Source organism: Miniopterus schreibersii (genome assembly GCF_964146895.1).
Source record: "Miniopterus schreibersii genome assembly, chromosome: 2".
NCBI lineage: Eukaryota > Metazoa > Chordata > Mammalia > Chiroptera > Miniopteridae > Miniopterus > Miniopterus schreibersii.
In genome coordinates this window covers 185,906,518-185,925,285 of record NC_138102.1, presented here as the reverse complement: position 1 = coordinate 185,925,285, position 18,768 = coordinate 185,906,518, and the positions used below count along the sequence as shown (strand labels likewise).

At 62.6% G+C, this 18,768-nt stretch overlaps 1 protein-coding gene across 3 annotated transcripts in view; it reads left to right on the top strand.

Annotated features, from left to right (window-relative positions):
* CELSR1 (cadherin EGF LAG seven-pass G-type receptor 1) overlaps positions 1-18,768 on the top strand; it is a 106,586-nt gene that overhangs the window by 27,560 nt on the left and 60,258 nt on the right. For 2 of the 3 annotated variants that reach the window (XM_081127641.1, XM_081127640.1), the window contains exon 2: positions 8,137-8,775. The exons of the other annotated variant lie outside the window; for it this stretch is intronic. In XM_081127641.1, the coding sequence (XP_080983767.1) occupies positions 8,137-8,775 (639 nt within the window). The remainder of the gene's footprint in view (positions 1-8,136; positions 8,776-18,768) is intronic. 3 annotated transcript variants of the gene reach the window in all.

The following is an 18,768-nucleotide window of genomic DNA, read 5'->3' as shown; positions in this document are numbered from 1 at the left end:
GAACAGGGGACCAGAGGGAAGACCCAGCTGCCTTCGGGGGGGGGGGGGGGAATCGGGCCCGGATGTATCACAGCAAACATTCCCTGTGGACTGTCCTGATGTGACTTTGAAAAGCACCTGAAACCTTACAGCGTGTTAAGAGCTGGAACAGAGGGGGCCGTGAAGGGTGTCATTGTGATAACCCCCCGTAGCTCCCGAAAGCGGGACGTGGTTCTGTTTCTCCATCTGCCCGCGGTGGCCACCGACCGCTCCGGGTCCAGCCCGTCCCCCAGGCAAGACGGCCCTGCCCGGGCCCGGCGCAGACCTGGGTGCTGCGGGGCGAGAGCCGTGCCCACGGCCTGTCCCTGAGGCCTGTCCCCGTGGCCTGTCCCCAGGCCTGTCCCCGAGGCCTGTCCCCGAGGCCTGTCCCTGCGGCCTGCCCCCAAGACACAGCCTCAGCCCCAGGTGCTGTGAAGGGGAGGGTGCTGGCCGGCCAGGTGGCACTTTCAGCCTCGCTGTCCCCTGCAGCCCAGCTCCCTGACCGGGAGCCAGATGGACGCTGCCACGGGCCTCGGCCGTCCAAGTACAGTTCTGAGCCTCCTTGAACCATCTGCTCGCCGACCTCCGGAGAGGCCCGAGCTCATTAACTTCAGGAGGGGGGAGGGGGCCCCTAACAAAGGCCCGGGAAGGTGCCGGGGGGACCAACATGAGGATACGGGGCTGGTCTCCCGCTAGACCCAGCCGAGGAGGGAGAGTTTCTGTTCCCCTCTGAATCCTGGAAGCTGAGCTCGCCATCTGGGTGTCGGGGGATCGGAGGCCCGAAGGGAGGAATGAGAGACTCAGCCACAGAGAATCGTGTGGGAGAGGAGGGGGGTGCAGGAGCCCGCGGGTCTCGTTGCCTGTGACTTTCTCCAGCCGCGGCCACAGGGGTCCCTGGTTAATCATCGAAAGCTCCCCGTCTTACCCTCCCAGTGTCATGCTAGCTCAGGCCCTTGAAATGTGGGATCGGAATTTTCTTAACAAATATTTAACCAGGGAGAAAAAAAAAAAGAGAACACCCCTACTTTTCTGTCCTCAGCAGTGGTGACGTATGTTGCAAATTAATAGACGTCTGGGCCAATATTTAATCTTTTTCCCAAAAGAGAATGAATCGCCGGCTCTTCACGCAGTTGGAGGGAGGGGCCCCTGGACGTGATGACGATGGTCGGTGGGTGGTTGTCCCCCACGGATGGTGGGGTTGGGCCAGGTGCTCCCCTCCCCCAGCCGCGTGGGGGGGGCACTGCGAGGGCCCGCTCAGTATCTCCGAGGGCCACAGGGACACTGCGGGCGGTACCCGGGGCCTGGCCAGAGGGGGTGTAGCGGTGAGCGCCCTGGGGCTTCAGGGTGTGTGAGGGCATCCGCTGCCCCGGGTCCTGGGCTGCCCCCGGCCCTCCGACTTGAGAAGCTAACCCACCAAGGGGTCAGGGGCTTCACTGAGCCTCTCCGTGGTGTTTGTGTTTCGAAAGTGGTGTCGGTGAAAGTATCTGGGGGGAACTTCAGGGCCCCCAAGTGGGGACACATTTAGGGGTCCTGAGGGTGGCCCCTGTCGTCTCTGTCAGATGCTGTGTCCTCTGTCCCTTGGGGAAGGCTAAGGCTGGAGCAGCTGCTGCTGGGGACGGAGCTGGGCTGGAGGGGACGGTCCTGTCCCCTGCCGGGGGCCCAGCAGCCAGGGCAGGAGCCAGGCCCCCCCACCCCGCGGCTGGCCCACCAGCGGCTCCTTCCCTCTTGCCCAGTTCTCTTGGGTGTTTGGGCTGAAGGCCCCAGGGCCCTTCCCTCCAGGCGCGTGGGGTCTGGGGCCCGCCGGGGCGCACAGCTGGGCCGGGGACTGGGAGCCGGGGAACCTTTTGAGTGTCTCGCTTCCAGCCGTCTGTGCAGTTTGTTTACTCACCTGGAAGCAGAGGAAACAGTATCCGATGCCCTTTGTTGTTACACATTTGCTCTTAAATAGGTACAAATTATCGGTATTAGAAACCCTTGCAGCTCCCTCTCCTCATTAAGCCTCTGCAGTTAATAATTATCTCCTCTCTGGAGCGCGTGTGAGTAAAACGGCAGAGTATTCGGGAGGCTGCCAGGCCTCCCTGTGCCGTGTCCCTGGGTCTGTGAGGCTGTGTGTCCTGGGCCCAGCCCCCTCACCTCTCTGGGCCCCGGGTCCCGGTCTGCTGGACCCCTCACTGGGCGTAGGAGAAGCAGAGGGAGAATCGGTGAGAGCTGTGCCCCCCCCAGACTCTAGAGGCAGGAGATCCTGTCGTCCCGGTTAGCTGCCGAGGAGACTGAGGCCTGGCGAGGTTCAGGAACTTGTCTTCAGTGGTTCCTGAGACAGGACTTCAGGAGCACTGCTGGCAGGCTTGGGGGTCAAGAGCCAAACAGGAGTCCGGCGTGTAACGTCGGGGAAATGGAAACGTCCAGTGTTAGTGCCCTGCACGCGCAGGTGACCTGCAGAGCTCCAGTTCACGAGGGGAGAGATGACCCTCGTGGACGCTCACCTACCCAGGGCCCCTCCCCAGGGCGGGGGGCGAGAGTCACCCCCGCTTGGACTGTCCAGGTGGCAGAGCTGCGGGCCGGTGGCGGTGACCACAGAGGCCTGGCTGAGCTCTGGGCAGGCCCTGGGCTCGGCGGCCGGCAGGCTGGGCCGGGTGGGGGTTTGCTGGGAATCTCATCTTTGCCGCAGCTGTCGGGGGCTGACGGCTGCTCCACCATGTGTCCCAGGCTGGAGAACACCCGAGTGTCCCTCGGCAGGTGCCGGCCACACTGTCAGGCTGGGAGGTGTCCTCAGGCTGAGAAGGCAAGGGGCTTGCTGTCTCGCTGGCTCTTTTAAATCCATTTTGGCGTTTGCTCTTGGCCTCGGGGAGCTTGGCTCGAGTTCCCAGGATGGGGCGGCGGGGCGGCCTCTCTGTTCCGGCTGCCAGGAGCGGGGCTGAGCCCTGGCCGGTGTGGCTCAAAGGTTAGAGCATTGGCCCAGGCACCGAAGGGTCTCGGGTTTGATTCCCGGTCAAGGACATGTGCCTAGGTTGCAGGTTCAATCCCTGTTCAGGAGGCAATCAAACAATGTGTTTCTCTCACATCGATGTTTCTCTCTCTCTCTGCCCTCCCTCCCTCCCCTCTCAAAAAAAAAAGTCAATGGAAAAAATATCCTCAGGTGAGAATTAACAACAAAAAGCCCGAGTTGGGCTGGTGGGCTTCCTGGTGGGGAGGGAAGCCCCCGATGGGTGGCTGCCAGGAGGCTCCGAGGCCTGGGCCTGACTCCTGATCTCAGGGCCCGTGTCAGCTGGCGGTCACCACGGTCACCACCCACGCCAGCAGGGACGGCCGCGAGGTCAGACTGCCGGCTGCCTGCGGCCTGTTTCTTCAGTACTTGAAGGTCCCCACAGACTCCCAGCGGGACCCCCCGGAGCGGAGGCGGGTGTGTGTGTGCTCACCGGGCACATGTCCTTCCCTGCACAGGGTTTTCAGTCTCGTCTGATGTGTAGACAGGCAGCCTCCTCAGCAGGGCTCAGCCCTCCGTGGGAGCGCGTTGGGGGCCTCAGGGCCAAGGTGGCAGTGGCTCTGCTCTCGGAGGAGGCGTCCACCCCCCGCCCGACCTCGGGCACCACTTGGGTTTCAGGAATTGTACTTTACATACTATTTAAAATCGTGAGGTTGTTTTTGGATAATCTCATGTAAAACAAAGCCAAGTTTTATTACGAGTCCATTCTTGCCCTGGCCAGTGTGGCTCAGTTGGTTAGCGCCCTGTAAGCCGACTGCAGGGGAACAGAGCATTGGGAGCCAGTGTGAGCGGCACCTGGGCGACACCTGCCCGCCCCTTGTGAGGGGGCCGGGGTGCCTGCCGGGCCTGCCTCCTCTGTCCTCGGAACGCCGCTGGGAAGTGAGCTGGTCTCCCCAGATGCGGGTCCGAGGCTCGGCTATTGTTGTCCCTAAAGGACAGAAACCAGACGCCCCGTTGTCTGCCCTCAGTCTGGCCTCGAAAAACAGCAAACCCACTTCAAAATCCACTTCAAAGTCCCTGGCTCTGGACCGTCCCAGGGCGAGGCCTTGGGGGGGGGGCAGGACCAGGAACAGGAGCGGAGCCTCTTTGTCACAAACCGGCTGGACAGCAGACTGTGCCCTGTGGATGCGGCCACAGTGCCTGGCATCGTGGCCGTGCCAACTGGGCCTGGCAGGGCATTGGAGACGGAAGCCCGAGGGGCCTCCCTAGACCGCAGGGTGCATGGAGCGGGTGACAGAGACCCAGGCGAGTGGCCCTGACCCCTCCTGGCACTGCTGCGCCTCCAGCTGTGGATTCCCCAGGCTCACTGTGTCATCCCTGGGCCCTGGTTGTTTAGAAAGTGGCCTGTCCTCCTCCGTGTTCTGGATGGGCCCTCCCAGGCTGGGGCCACGGTCCCCTAAGCCCTCTGGCCACGGTCAGTGGGGCTCGAGGCAGTCGATCTGGGATCAGCCGCTTGCTGCCCCTTTGACCGTGGCCAGGCCCCTGGGTCAGCCCCTTTGTGCCTCAGTGCCCGCACCCTTGAAGCAGTGGTCCCCCTCGCGGGCCGTGGCGAGGACTGCGGGGCGGTGCCAGGAAGGATGTTAGCGTGGGGCTGCCGCCGACCGGTGGGAACCTGTCCGTGCTGGGGCCCAGGAAGCATGAAAACCCTTCTGCGTCTGGCGGCCAAAGCCCAGGAGGCGGGCCGCGCGGGGGCCTCCACCACCCCCCCCCCCCGTCCGCCCAGCTCGGGCCCCCGCAACCCCAGGCTGTGGTGCTATTTAGAGATAGCGCCCGTGCCAGTGGGAGCCCGGTGGGAGCCCGGTGGGAGCCCGGTGGGAGCGCGGTAAGCTTTGAGATGCGGTCACCCGGACTCAGGTGGGCCCTAGTCCAACAGCTGGCGTTCTTTAAAGAGGGGAATTTGGACACAGACCCACAGGGGGAGGCCACGTGACAAGGCAGAGATTGGAGGGATCCGTCTGCAAGCCAAGGACACCAAGGCTTGCGGGTGACGCCGGACACCGGGAGAGGCATGGATGGCAGCCTCCAGGTGGAACCAACCCTGCTGACACCTCGATCGCGTCTACCTGGCCTCCAGACTGGCAGGATAAACGTTTTGGCTGCCGGGCTGGGACACTGTCACAGCCTCCTCTGGACGGCTGACTCCCCAGGCCTTGTGGGGAGATGTCTCCTCCCCGCTGTGTGACAAGCTCCATCCCTCCTCGGAGACCCCTCCTCCCGGCTGCCTCCTTGGGCCATCCTGGCACCGCAGGTCTGTCCCCCATCCCCTGCGGGCCCCTGGCTCCTTGAAGACCACGCGTGGCCTCTGTCCGCAGCGTTCCAGGGACTGGGCCCCCCCCGGGGACGTGACCATGGACGACAGTCATCGTTTCACCCAAGTCCGAGGCCGGCCAGGCCCCGCCCTCGGGGGAGACCTGCACCTTCCTCAGATGCACCGCCGCGGGGTTGGCGGGAGCGCCTGCCTGTGGTGCCCCACAGCCTCACGCTCTGCCATCTTTCTCTTTCCCACGGTGACTCGGGGACAGTGGCGTAGAAATCCAGCCCGGGCGAATCCATTGCCTCCCCGGAGCCGCGGCGTCCAGGACGGTCCGTGGTCTTGGAAGGAATCGGTGGTGAGGTTGACGTAAGGTGCGTGCCTTGTTTTCTAGCACGTCCAGCGGGAGTTCAGATTTAATGCCTTTTCCTGGTCAGGCTGCTGTGTCCTGAGTGACGACGCCTGTCCCTGCAGCGTGGCTTGTGTTCCACGTGCTGGGCCTTCCTGGGCTGCCCAAGGGGGGGCCCGAGCGCCAGGGCCCCACCTCACCTGGTGGGCAGGGAAGCCCAGGGTGCCCAGGATCCGCTGAGCTTTGAGCTTAAAGTCAGCATCTTTTATTTTTTAATTTTTTGTTAATCCTTCCCTGAGGGTATTTTTTCCGTAGATTTTTAGAGAGAGAGGGGGAGAGAGAGAGAGAGAGAAACATTGATGTGAGAGGGACACATTGATCGGTTGCCTCCCGCACGCGCCCCAACCAGGCCGGGGATTGAACCTGCAACCCAGGTGGGTGCCCTTGACCAGGAATCGAACCCCCGACCCTTTGGTCCATGAGCCGACACTCTAACCACTGGGCCACACCAGCCAGGGCAAAATCAGCATCTTTTAAAAACCTTCGTGTCCTGGGCCAGAACACGTCCGCGTGCGGTTTGAGGGTAAAGAGGTTTCACAAGAGCTGCCACCGGGAAGCAGGCAGGTGACACCCTCTGTCCTGCAGTGTTCACATGGGCCTTGGCACAGGAAAAAAAGAAACACCCACAAAAAACAGCTTCTATGGAGAAACGGCGTCTGCGATGCTGTGTGCGTGAACGTCAACCCCGGGGTTAAAGAGAAGCCACTGGAAGCCTCGTTCTCGCCAGCCCCACCCGGGCTCCCCCTCCCCTAGTCTCCTTTCACAAATGTTTATCCAGCAGCTTTGGGTGCCAGGAGCTGTTCGAGCAGGAACCAGACCTGCAGGTTCTCGGTCCTCCTGGACCCGCGGGCGGGGGGGGGGGGCAGACACGAACAAATAAGAGTAAAATCCGGCTGCGGCCGCTCCCGTCCCGGAATGAAAGTGGGCGTGTGGCAGAGCGAGAGGGCAGCGGGCAGAGGGCCCCCGTGGTGAGGGACATTCGCCGAGACCTGGATGCCCTGGGGAGCAGAGCCCAGACGGAGGACAGTGCTCCAGGCAGAGGACAAGGCGTGCAAAGGCCCTGGGGCAGGAGGAGGGATCCGGGGTGACATGGAGGTGTCACTACAAGGAGAGGGGAGGGTGGCAGGGACAGACCCTGTAGGACCGTGAGGCGGGGTAAGCGGCGTGGGTCTGCAGTCGAAGGTCGAGCCCACATTCCCGGGGAGGGGCGTACATGCTCCCGTGGTCGGGGGGTGGCCTCGTGGGGGGGAGCGTCTGTCTGCCCCGTGTGCTTTGCCGTTTCTTTCGCCTGCCTTCGCTTTTCTCGCGACGTGTCTGTAGTCACCGCGGGCCCTTCGCATGTGAGCCGTCCACTCCGCTCCGTTCGTGCTGCAGGCAGCAGCCCTGGCCTGTGGGCCTCTGGGTTGGACACCGGCCTCGGTCCCCTCCCCGAGCCGAGGTCACACAGAACCGCAGGGCCACCTCGAGGACGAGATAGAGCCACCGCTCGTGCCGACCCAGGAGCAGCGGTGTCGGGTGGGCGCGGGGCTGTGTTCTCAGGCACCGAGAGTCCCCGTGTTTCCATGTTTCTCACTCGTCACATGGACGGTGCTGGTATTCTTGGGACCTGTCGGCACCTCTGGGACAGTCACGCAGAGCCCTCGAGCGTGTTGTGATTTTGGAGCGGATCCATTTCTCCGTTGTTTGTACAATTTTGTGCTGCCAGAGGGGTGGGGGGCTTTCCCCATGGAAACTGGGGGCACAGCCAGGGAGCCACGTTGGGAAAGGGTGGTGGGGACGCTGAGTCTGAGTGTCACAGAGGATGTGACTTGGCCAAGTTTCCCTGGGTCCCTGGGCACATTCAACAGGTGGGCCTGGGACTTGGGTGAAGACCCAGTGGGTGGGGGGCCATGCCTGTTGGGGTGCCCCACCACCGTCCTGGGGAGCCCTTAGGACCGGCCCTTGGACAGTTCCTCGGATTCTGGGCTCAGAACCGATGGTGTGCTCGACTCTGGACTCGAAATATCCTGCCTTTTCCGTCTCAGAGTCCTAAGGACCTCGTTTTGTGACTTGTTCGCGGTGTTGGCTCAGGTGGGGTGTCCCCAGGTGTCTCTCTGGAGCAGCGGCGCTGAGCCCTGCTGTGTGCTGGGCGCGCAGAGATGGGGGGGGACCTTCCCCACGGGATGGGCGGGGTCAGGTGGGGTCTCCTGGCGGCTGGCACAGGGGCAGAGGTGTAACAACGGGGCTCAGTGTCCCCACGTGTCTGGAGCGGAGCCTGCGAGGTGGGGCGTCGGGGGCAGCGAGGGGCTGGGTCCCGGTGGTCTCAGGGTGTCCTGCTGAGCGAGTGGTTGGGGTCCCCCGGGGGCTTCTGAGTGAGATGGACGTGGTGGGGGCTCTGCTTTCAGAAGCGGGGTGTGGGGGGGGGAGGAACGCGGGGGGTCGCGGGGGGGCCGGGCCGGCCGGGCGTCCAGTGACCGCACCCCCCTGTGTCCGCAGACGGCCTGCACAGCGTGGCCGCGCTCTGCACCCTGCGGGTCACCGTCATCACGGACGACATGCTGACCAACAGCATCACCGTGCGGCTGGAGAACATGTCCCAGGAGCGGTTCCTGTCCCCGCTGCTGACCCTGTTCGTGGAGGGCGTGGCCGCCGTGCTGTCCACCACCAAGGACGCCGTCTTCGTCTTCAACGTGCAGAACGACACGGACGTCAGCGCCAGCATCCTGAACGTGACCTTCTCGGCCCTGCTGCCGGGCGGCGGCCGCGGCCGGTTCTTCGCCTCCGAGGACCTGCGGGAGCAGATCTACCTGAACCGCAGCCTGCTGACCGCGCTGTCCACCCAGCGGGTGCTGCCCTTCGACGACAACATCTGCCTGCGCGAGCCCTGCGAGAACTACATGAAGTGCGTGTCGGTGCTGCGCTTCGACTCCTCCGCGCCCTTCATCGCCTCCTCCTCCGTGCTCTTCCGGCCCATCCACCCGGTCAACGGGCTTCGCTGCCGCTGCCCGCCGGGCTTCACGGGCGACTACTGCGAGACCGAGGTGGACCTGTGCTACTCCAGCCCCTGCGGCGCCCACGGCCGCTGCCGCCGGCGCGAGGGCGGCTACACCTGCGAGTGCCAGGAGGACTTCACGGGTAGGTCCGCCCCGTGGGCCCGGCGGGGGGGAGGGTGGGGCCGGGCGCCTGTCCCGGGCCCCCGGGGTTTCCTCTCCGTTCGCCTTCCTCCTGGGGAGACAGACAGACGCTGGGTCTGGGCGTCAGCCCCCTGCGCCCCGAAATGACTTCCTGACAGCCGCTCAGGGGCCCCCGTTGGCCCAGTGGCTTCAGTCGCCCTCCCTATGGGAGCGGAATCCACCTGGGAAACCCACGTGCTGGCTGTGGGCCTTGCCGGTGGCTTTGCCCAGCCCCAGGTTTAACGGGTTATCGCGAGTGGAAATCGTGAGCCGCCCGGCATTGGGGCCTGGAAAGAGGTGCCCGCGTTCACGCCTCGTTGACGTGTAGGGGGTGACTCACGTTCTCTGCCCGGGAGACACACTCACACCCTCCGCTCCGGGCGTCCTGACTCATCGCTAACGGGCTCGGTCCCGTGGCCGCGCTCGCTGATTTTAAAAGCCCCGAGTCCGCCCAGAGCGGTAAGGACGCGCAGGTTCCTGCTCCGCTTTGGTCTGCGATCGCCGGGACGTGACGCGACGGGCGCCTGCAGGACGCGTGTACGGGGCCCCCCCGGGACCAGGCTGTCTTTTGGGAGAGCTGTCTGGGGACCGGGCAGAGCTGGGTCCACGCCGGACGCGGCTCGGAGCTTCCTGCATCCCCTGTTCGTGGTTTTCGTGTTTAGTATAAACAGCTGTGGGCGCGTCGTCTGCGAGTTGGGGACGCGGCCCGAGCTTACGGAGCTTAGGGCAGGGTTTACGGTATTAGCAGGAATTTCTGAAGCAGGAAGAGAGGGGAGGCTGGGGTGGGGGGCGCAGAGAGGAAGGGGGTGCCTGCGCCTGGTGCCTCCCACCAGACAGGGAGAGGGTGTGCATCCCGGCTTGTTGCGTCGGCGCCCGGCCTGGTTGCCATCCGGTGGGAACAGCTGAGAGACACCAGAGGCACTGGGTTGCCTGCCCCGGGCCCTGCCCCCCCCGCCCGGCGGCGGCCAGCTGTCCTTCTGTCCTTCCCCTCAGGTCTGTCCCCTGCGGCCTCCCTCGCCAAGCGCTAATCCTGAACCCCTGGCTGCACTGGGTTGGTGGTGAGTGGGGAGGAAGGCGGGGGGACCCCGGCCCCTCATTCCTTCCGAGTTGTCGGAGTTGGAGGAGGCTCCTGTTCTGCCGAGGAGACCTGGCCCCCGAGTTTTAGAGGCGCCGTGCTCCAAGGAGGTCCCGAGGCGGGAGGCGCCCGTTCCTTCCTCTCCTTTCTGCTTCGTGGTGTGGAGCTGGCCTCTCGGCCTCCGTGGAAGTGCTGTGGCCCCAGGTCCCCCCGAAAGGGCTCGCTGGCCTCCAGGGAGGCAGCCAGTGTGCGGTCACTCACTCACCCCCTGAGCACTAACTGCGGACCTGCTGTGCGCCTGCCAGTGCACACGTCAGACCCGCCCCTGCCCGGTCGGTGGGCCACCCAAGGTTACCGTGGGGTGAACCCTTTCACTGGTCCAGACGTGTCAGCGGGGACCTGGTGGGGAGCCCCTCCAGCACCCCCACGCTTGGGCAGAAGCCTAGGCTGGGGTGTAAAGCGGACAAGGAGCCCAGCCCTGCTTCATGGGCCCCAGCAGCAGGCCTGGGTTCGAGACGTCCCGGATGTTGTAAGTTTGGGGCCACATGTGGGCAAGGGTAAGCTGAGGCCACGAGGGACTTGTGGACCCCTGGATCCTCTCCCAGGAGGGGCTGTTGACGTGTTGAAAACTTCCCAAGTTCTCAGATTTCGCTTTCATCACGAGAGTCATTTCTAGGAAAATGACCGGGACTGCCTGGCGTGTCATCGCCAGAGGACAGCTCGGGGCCAGTGTGAACATCTTGGGCACTAAAATCACCGTCCGCGTTTCCCGTGGAGACGGGCCGACCAGGCCGATTACGGTCGCTCGGCCCCTTCCTCTCCTTCCTTTGAAGCCCTCGCTCCCTTGCTGGAGGTAATGGAGCTCATTTCTTCGTGGTGAAAGCCGCGCTGTCGTCGCGAGGGTTTTGTTACGCGCTCCGGGTAAGCTGAGCCGGGCCTGGTGCTCAGGACGCTTCCTGTGCCCCGACGCCGGCCGGGCTGGGCGAAGGGAGGGCCAGTCATCTCGGGAGAAACTCCCGTGTGTCTCAGGTCCACTGGGCCTTGGAGAGGTACCGAGGACCCCAGGGTCCTTTCGTGTGTCACACAGCGTCCTGTACAAGGTGCCTTCTGTGTGCAGGGCGCTGGGGGTCAGAGGGGAGCGTAATGGGCCGTGAAGCGACTGTCTGACCAGGCCTGTGGCCTATGGCCTGTGGCCCGGGAGAGCGTTCCACTCACGGTTCCCCTGTTCCCCGAGGGGCCGGCGAGAAACTGCTCCTTCCCGGGAAGATACTAGGCCCAGGTAGACCCGGGGAGCCTGAGGCCACCGTTCTGAATCCTGGTCCTGGGGCCCCTGGGTACATCCTACCCAGTTAAACCTCGCTCCTCGCTGACGCAGTGGCCCCGCTCATGGTGATGAGAGTGCGAGACGGCCGGGCTGTGCCCAGGCCCTTCCCTGGGCCTGTGAGGACCCTTTGAGGGGTGGGACATGGAGGCAGAACCGTCACAAGGTCATCACTTTGGTGGGGCCTCCTGACTGGCCTCCCACCCTGGGGTGTCCCACGGTCACACGAGTGCTGGGTCACCCGAGTGCCGCGCTTAAACCTCCCAGATCCCGCGGCTCTGGTGTCAGTCCTGCCGCCTGGGCCCCCAGCACCTTGGGGCTTCCACACCCCCACCTCTGGACACTGTCCTGATGGGTGCGGCCCAGCTGGATTCACCTGGTTTGGGAACCGTTGAGACTTATAACCAGTTGGGAGAGTCTCAGTGTTGCTGGCTTAGAGCTTTGTGCCAACTCCCCCAGGAGGGGACATTTGTCCTGTGTGAGGGTCATCCTGGGACCCTGACTCTCCCTCATGGTTACTTCCCCAGGGCTGGGCACCCTGACTATCCCCATTGTGACCTCTCCAGGACAGGGGACCCTGACTCTCCCTCCCCAGAGAGAGTAACCTCCCCAGGGCCAGGGCCACTGACTGTCCCTCAAGGTCACCTCCCCAGGGCCAGGGCCGCTGACTGTCCCTCAAGGTCACCTCCCCAGGGCCAGGGACCCTGACCGCCCCCATGGTGACCCCCATGGTGACCTCCTGGGCCTGCAGGCCAGACTCAGGAGTGGGAGCTGGGGGTTGCAGTGGGAGGGAGGGAGCCGGTGTGAGGAGGGCAGGTCGGCTGTTCTCGGGACTCTGGGTGATGCATGAGGGGTGCTCGCTCTTCCTCCTGGACGTGGATCCGTCCCAAGGAAGCGTCCCTCCTCGCGTCCCTCCTCGGGCAGGAAGGGAATTTGAACCGTGGGGGGCTGAGCTGCTGTCTCGAATGGATGATGGAGGTGTTAGTTAGCATTCCAGCTGCGTTTGGACACGTCGCTGTTTGAGAATTGGCCGGCTTCCCTCCTAACCGATAAAGTGGCGGGCCCCCCCTTTGAGCCTCGGGGCACAGCTGCCAGATTTCCTTTCCACCCTCGGGTTGTCGTTCCCCACCCAGCCCAGAACCTCAGCTCCCCCAGCCCCCACCCCATCCAGCTGGAGCGAGCCCAGAACCTGCTCGCTGCCCCTTGCTCCGGGTTGGAAGCCGCGGGGAGTCTTTCAGGGCCACCGTGCAGCTGACTTTGGGGGGCTGGCTGTCCTGTGTCTCCCCTCCCACAGTGAGCGTGAGGAGCGGGAGGGTGGGGGCGCCCTTTTCTGAAAGGCAGGGTCCCAGCGTGACTGGGGCTGGGCGTGGGGGCCGCGTGCCCGCGGGGCCTTTGCCTTGAGCGCTGGGCGGCCCCCGTGTCATTTACTCAGGTGCGCGGAGCTTCCGCCCTCAGGTGTGTAGCTGGCTCCTGTGAAAACAGCCAAACCGTAGATACACCGGAATTTTTTTTTCTGCTGGAATGTGTCTTTTATTTATATTTTAAAAAATGGGTGTGTCTGGGGTTCTGGGAATTTGCTCCAAAGACAATAATGAAGTCACCCTGAGAAGGCCCAGCCCAGGACAAGCCTGCAGGGCCTGGGCTTCCGCCTTCCTGCCCTCCTGGTGCAGGTGGGGGGCGGGGGTGCTGGGCAGGTGGAGGGGGCCCCAGGGCAGAGCCAGCCACCAGGGGGTGAGAAAGTCAAAGTGGGGGGACGGGGGAACCCAGGTGGCCTCCAGTCTCAGAAGCCGGTTTATAACAGGGAATCACAGTAACCGCTCCACCGGCCAGGCGCTCAGCTCAGAGCTCCTTTCTCCTGGGTGCTCATTTCTCCAGGTCAGGAAACAGAAGTCCTGCCTTCAGGGAGGGATTTACAGTTGGGGAAACTGAGGCACGGGTCAGGCGCTTGCTCGGAAACCTCTGTCCCAGGCGGTGGCTCGGGCGGGGGAGGTGGTGGGAGGGGACGCCGAGGCCTGGGGGGCGGAAGGACGGGCGGGCAGGTTCTCAGTGTTTAGGCGTTTCTGGCGCGCCCGCCCCTCTCGGGGACCTTGCGTGGGCCTGTCCTTTGCCTTGACCTCGGGCCTCCTCTGCTGGTGAAGCCTGTGGAGTGAGCCACACGGTGGACCCGTGAGTCCTGCTGTGGATCGGGTCCTTGTACCCTCAGGGTGGGGACCGGGCTCCCGCGGGGCAGGCCGCCTCGGGGTCCTGTGTTTGGTGGTGTCCCGGGCCCCTGCTCTCTGCCCTCGCCCTGGTCTGAATTCCCGCCTGAACCTCGGGCTCGTGGCCTTTACACGTCGCGCCGCCTTCCGAATGCGAGTTTTCCTGGGTCAAAGCCCTCGTTATTTCTTAGGACCAGAAGGCAGTTGTCTGTTGAAAGATGTGAGTCGTCAACCCTGTGCGCCTTTCCCCTCCCAGGCCGTCCCAGCCCTTTGTCAGTCTTGGGGGGTCTCAGCGTGGGGGTCTCGGCCCTGTTCGGCGCTCCTCTGCACCCCTCCCCTCTCTCCTGCCCCCTCCCCTTTCACAGACGTTCCCGCACAGCCCCGCTCCGAGGCTCCTGCCCAGGCGCCGATTTTTCATTCTGTTTCCTTCATCTTTAGAGAATTTTCTTTTGTTATGTGCAAAAAATGGTGGGTTTCATGCCCTGTGCCCAGCCCGTTTCCTGGTCTGTAAGTGGGGGCAGGTAAGAGCGCTGTGAGGACCGGTGCAGTCACTCGCCCAGTGGGGAGCTTGGCCCGTAACCCTGTGCTCTCAGCTCCTGCCCCGCAGGTGAGCCCCGCAGGTGAGCCCGCAGGTGAATCCCATAGGTGAGCCCCGCAGGCTGAACCCAGTGGAGCTGGGGCCTTCTCTAGGGGGACTCAGCTCCTCAAACCCAGGGTCTGTGGCTCTGGCACTGTGGCCTGGGGTCCCTGGGCAGTCAGGCAGGGCCCCCTCAACCCCAAGGCCCAAGCCCGGCGTGGGACAGGCATCCAGCGATGGGGACCTGTGTAAGGCCTTGGGGGCCCTGATTCCAGTGAGCTTCTGTTTTGTCGTTAAGAATGTTTTTCGGGGGGGGGTCCCATTTTCTGTTGGGCTCTGCGTTTGCAGCCCTGTCGCCCGTAGGGGTGGGGCCTGCTGCCTGTATTATTCAACAAGGTGATCAGTATGCCAGGTGAACCCGATCCTGGGCGCGGGGGTGGGCCCTGCCGGAACCGGGGTGGGGGGTCGCAGTAGGAGGGTGGGGTTTCCTCCAGGTTTAGAGTGACTCAGAGCAAGCATTCGACTCCCAGCAGAATCCTGGGATGTAGGGAGAAGCCCAGTTTTGTTTAGAATGAGCATTCCTGGGAAACATGAAGTTAAATCTTGATAGTAGACACCTGTGAGAACGTTTATGTCGTGAAACTAGTGTGTCTGATAAGAGCCGTGTAACAGAATTATAGATACGGGGCTCACTGAACTTGATCCGAATGACTTATCTAAGATGAGGTGGCTTCAAGAATCACACACGAGCCCTGGCCCGTGTGGCTCAGTGGTTAGAGCGTTGGCCCGAGGACTGAAGGGTGCCGGGTTCAATTCCAGTCAAGGGCATGTACCTGGGTTGCAGTCTTGATGCCCAGCCCTAGTCCGGGTGTGTGCGGGAGGCAACCAATTGATGTCCCTCCCTCCCTCCCTCTGTTCCATGCTCTCTGAAAAGCAAGGATTAAAAAAAAAAAAAAAAGAGTCACAAACTGTTGTATCCCATCTCCTCCCAACTCCGAGCCCCGTGATGTCGAGCTGGTAGCTTGAACTTGGCCGTGGTGGTGGCCCTGTGGGTGACGGCGGTGGTGGTGGTGGGAGGAAGGGAAATGTTCGCCATGGAAATGGGAAAAAGCTACAACACCCCCCCTCCCCCAGGGCTGGCTGTTAGGATTTGTGAGCTCTCCACTGCATAAAATAGGTACATTTAAGGAAAAATATAAGTGGGTTCATGGACAGTTTAAACAAAGCTGGGATGGGCGCCGTGGGGATCCCCGGCGTGGACTCTGCGGGAGACCCCTGCTCAGCCCCCACGGAGACCCTGGGCCTGAAGGAAGGTTCTGGAACCCGGAGGGGAGGACCTCTCTCGGCCGACCCAGTCCCTCCGAAACCTGAACGGCTGGAGTTCTCACCGCCTTCTATGAAAAGGGCGCGTTTAACTGTAGAATTCTTCATTTATTACGTCAACATATTTCCACCACTGTTTGAATCAAATACATGAATTGTGTCGGGGTTATAACTTGCACAGCGTTCGTCACTGGCTTGGAATTGGGGGAACCCTGGCCTGTTATGACTTCATCTCTCAAGCACGTGCGAGTACCTGCTGGGTGCCGGGCACTCACTGGCGCCCGTGCCAGTGCTGGGCGGTCCTCGTGTGCCCTGCACACAGGAGGCATTCACTCGGCACTCACCGCGGGCTCCGACTGCCTAGACTCGACCCAGAACAGACAGACCGAGCCCCTGCCCCGGAGCAGGGGACACACGTGCTAAGGGACAGTCACGCCATGTGTGGCTCTGGAGTTGGGACTGGCACTCTACAGAGGGCTCATCAGGCTCTGCCATGGGCATCTGGACCTGTTGGGCCGGTAGGCAAAGCCTCCGAAAGCATCGGGGCACAGGGAAGCCGCCCGCAGAGGCCAGGAGACGGGACCAGAGGGATGGTCCTGCTGGGCTCTCGTTGTTGATCGTGGTAAATACCTAGTGCGCACGTGCAGGGCCTCCCACACCAGCCCATTGGTCCCCCAGCTGCCCCGCAGACCCGGTGCGAGGGGCTGGGCGGGTGCTGAGGGACAGGCCCCCAGGCGGAGGGACCCCTGGGTGGAGCGCAGGGGTGGATCCTGAGCCAGGGCGTGGCCGGTCAGCATTCTGAAGCGCGCTCTCCAGCGTTACCGGTGACCCAGCAGCTGTGGAAGGTGGCGGCAGCTGGAGTGGGCGCAGGGGCCCGAGAGGAGGCTGCCGTGGTTGTGCAGGTGGGGTGGCGTAGCCCCGGATGCAGGCTGCGGTGGAGACGGGTGACCTGGGGCCCTGGAAGGTGGCAGCGATGGGGCAGGGAGAAGGGGAGTGGGATGGGCCCTGGGCTCTCCTGGCTTCCCTCCCTGGGCAGGTGGTAGGACCCTCCCCCAGGTGGGGGACCCCAAGAAGAACAGGTTTGGTGAGGGGAAGATCAGGTTTGAGGTCTGGGCCGCAGGGGAGAAAATGAGGGGGAAGTGGCTGGATTGTGGGATGTGGGGCCCAGAGAAGTGGGCCTGAGGCGTGGCCGTGGCAGTGGGGAGCTCGCCAGGCCTGGTGCCAGGGCTCCTCCCCTGCCCGTCCTGGGCAGAAAAGTCAGAGAAAGAGCCTCTCCCCAGGGCAGAGAACGCAGAGCCTGGTGAGCGACCCCAGACCAGGGACGCAGCCCTGCAGGGTCAGATGATGCCACACGTCCGACCCCCACATTTACTGCGACTGTGATGTCAGGACCAACACAGGTGGCCGCCGTCGTGGGCTGAGTGACGTCCCCTCCAAATGTGTCCAGAGCCTCAGTCTGTGATCTCATTTGGAAATAGGGTCTTTCCAGATGTAATTGGTTAAGGCTCTTGGGGTGAAATCATGCTGGGTTTAGGGTTCATCCTAAATTTAGGGTTCATCCCAAATCCAGCGATCGGCGCCCTCCTCAGAGAGAGGGGAGGGAGGCTCCAGACGCAGGGCAGCCGGCAGGGTGGCCACGGAGGCAGAGGTGGGGGCAATGCAGCCGGGAGCCAAGGAGGGCCCGGCGCCCCCAGGGGCTGGAAGAGGCGGGAAGGACCCTGCCCTGGGGTGTCAGAGGGAGCCTGGCCCGGCCCACACCTGGGCTGCAGAGTCTGGCTCCAGCCTGGGAGAGAAAACATTTCTGTTGTTTTTAGCCCCTGGTTTGTTGTACTTTCTTATAGCAGCTACAGGAAACTAATACAACTCCCCTACTGGAAATGAAAATAAATAACTTTATAGTTAAAACACTCCACAGCTCCGCAGAGACTGAGTGTTACTTGCGGCTTGTTTGCAGTGGCACGGTCCCCGGGCCCTTTGCACGGGACCTTCGGGGGCTGTAAGGCAGCCGGGGGACCTGCCCGAGTGGGCGGCAGGAGCCCCGCTTCCCCCCTCCTTGTTCACAGGGGTGGCCTGCGGACCCAGGTCTCCCTGCAGCCCCTGGGAACTGCGTTTGGAAGCACCGGCCGCAAAGCCAGAGTCGGATCTTCCAGGCAGCAAAGAGCTTGCTCACTGGGCGTGCAGGGGCCTTCCTTTCTCTGGGCCGTGGTGGCAAGTGGCCCTTTGGAGGACGTGGTGGAGGCCAGGTGGGGACAGGGAGGCTCTAGCGTAGGGGAGAGGTGGGGCGAGTCCAGCTTCCCGGACCACGGTGAAGGCAGGGCCTGGAGCCGCTGTGGCCCGCCATGGGGGGGGCCTCTCTGTCACCCAGGTGGACGTTGGACCCTGGACCAGAGCCCGGGTGGCAGGAACCTGGAAGGCCCCAGGGTGGAGCGCCCAGAGGGCCGTGCTGGCCTCCCTTTGTTTGCCGTCAGGGTTTGGGGAGCACGCCCCACCCTGTCCTTTCACGGTGGCTTCATTATTCCCGAACGCTGTGCCTGGCCACCAACGCGCCCAGCAAACACTCCCAACTGTCACAGACGTGTTTAAAGCAGAGATTAGAGGACTTGAAATCTCTGAGGGACACTCACGCCTTAAGCTAAGGGTTTGACGTTACTGCAGAGATTTGCGAAGGCCGCAGGCCCTCCACCCGGGGGAGGCCAGGAATGCGGGTTAGCACGTGTGTGTGAGCGTGTGAAATGCGTGTGAAATGCGTGTGGGTGAGCAAGTAGTACCTTTGTGTGACTGTGTGTAAGGGTGTGAGTGAGCCCTGGCCGGTTAGAGCGTCGGCCTGCGCACCGGAGGGTCGCAGGTTCAGCTCCTGGTCACAGGCACGTGCCCGGCTTGCAGGTTTGATCCCCAGCCTGGTCGGGAGGCATGCGGGAGGCGACCCGTCCATGTGTCTCTCTCACGGTCGTGTTTCTCTCGCTCGCTCTCCCCTCCCCTCCCTCCCTTCCATCTCTCTAAAAAAAAAAAAAAAATCAAATGGGAAAAATATCCTCGGGTTAGGATTAACCGAAAAATAAAAAAAGGTGTGAGTGCAGATAAAGACGGGAAGGTGTGTCAGGCAGACGTCAGAAAAACAAGCCCAGGAATTACTGGGCATCTCAAAGAAGAGGGAATGGAAGTTGCCGGTAAAACGCAAAGAGATTCTGAACCTCTTCAAAAATAAATGCGAATAAAACACCTTGAGATTGGTTGTCATTAATGCAGAATGTTTTACGCATGGACGGTGGTGTTGATGAGGGCAGGTGAGTCTGTGCATCCTTTTGGGCGGGCAGTTTGGAAATATCAGAATGGGAACTGTGTGTGTCCTTTCATGAAACAATCTATGAATTTTCTCGAGAGATATTCTTTTTGGGCTTTTTTTATTGATTTCAGTGGGAGGAAAGGAGAGGGAGAGAGAAAAAAGAAGCATTAATGACGAG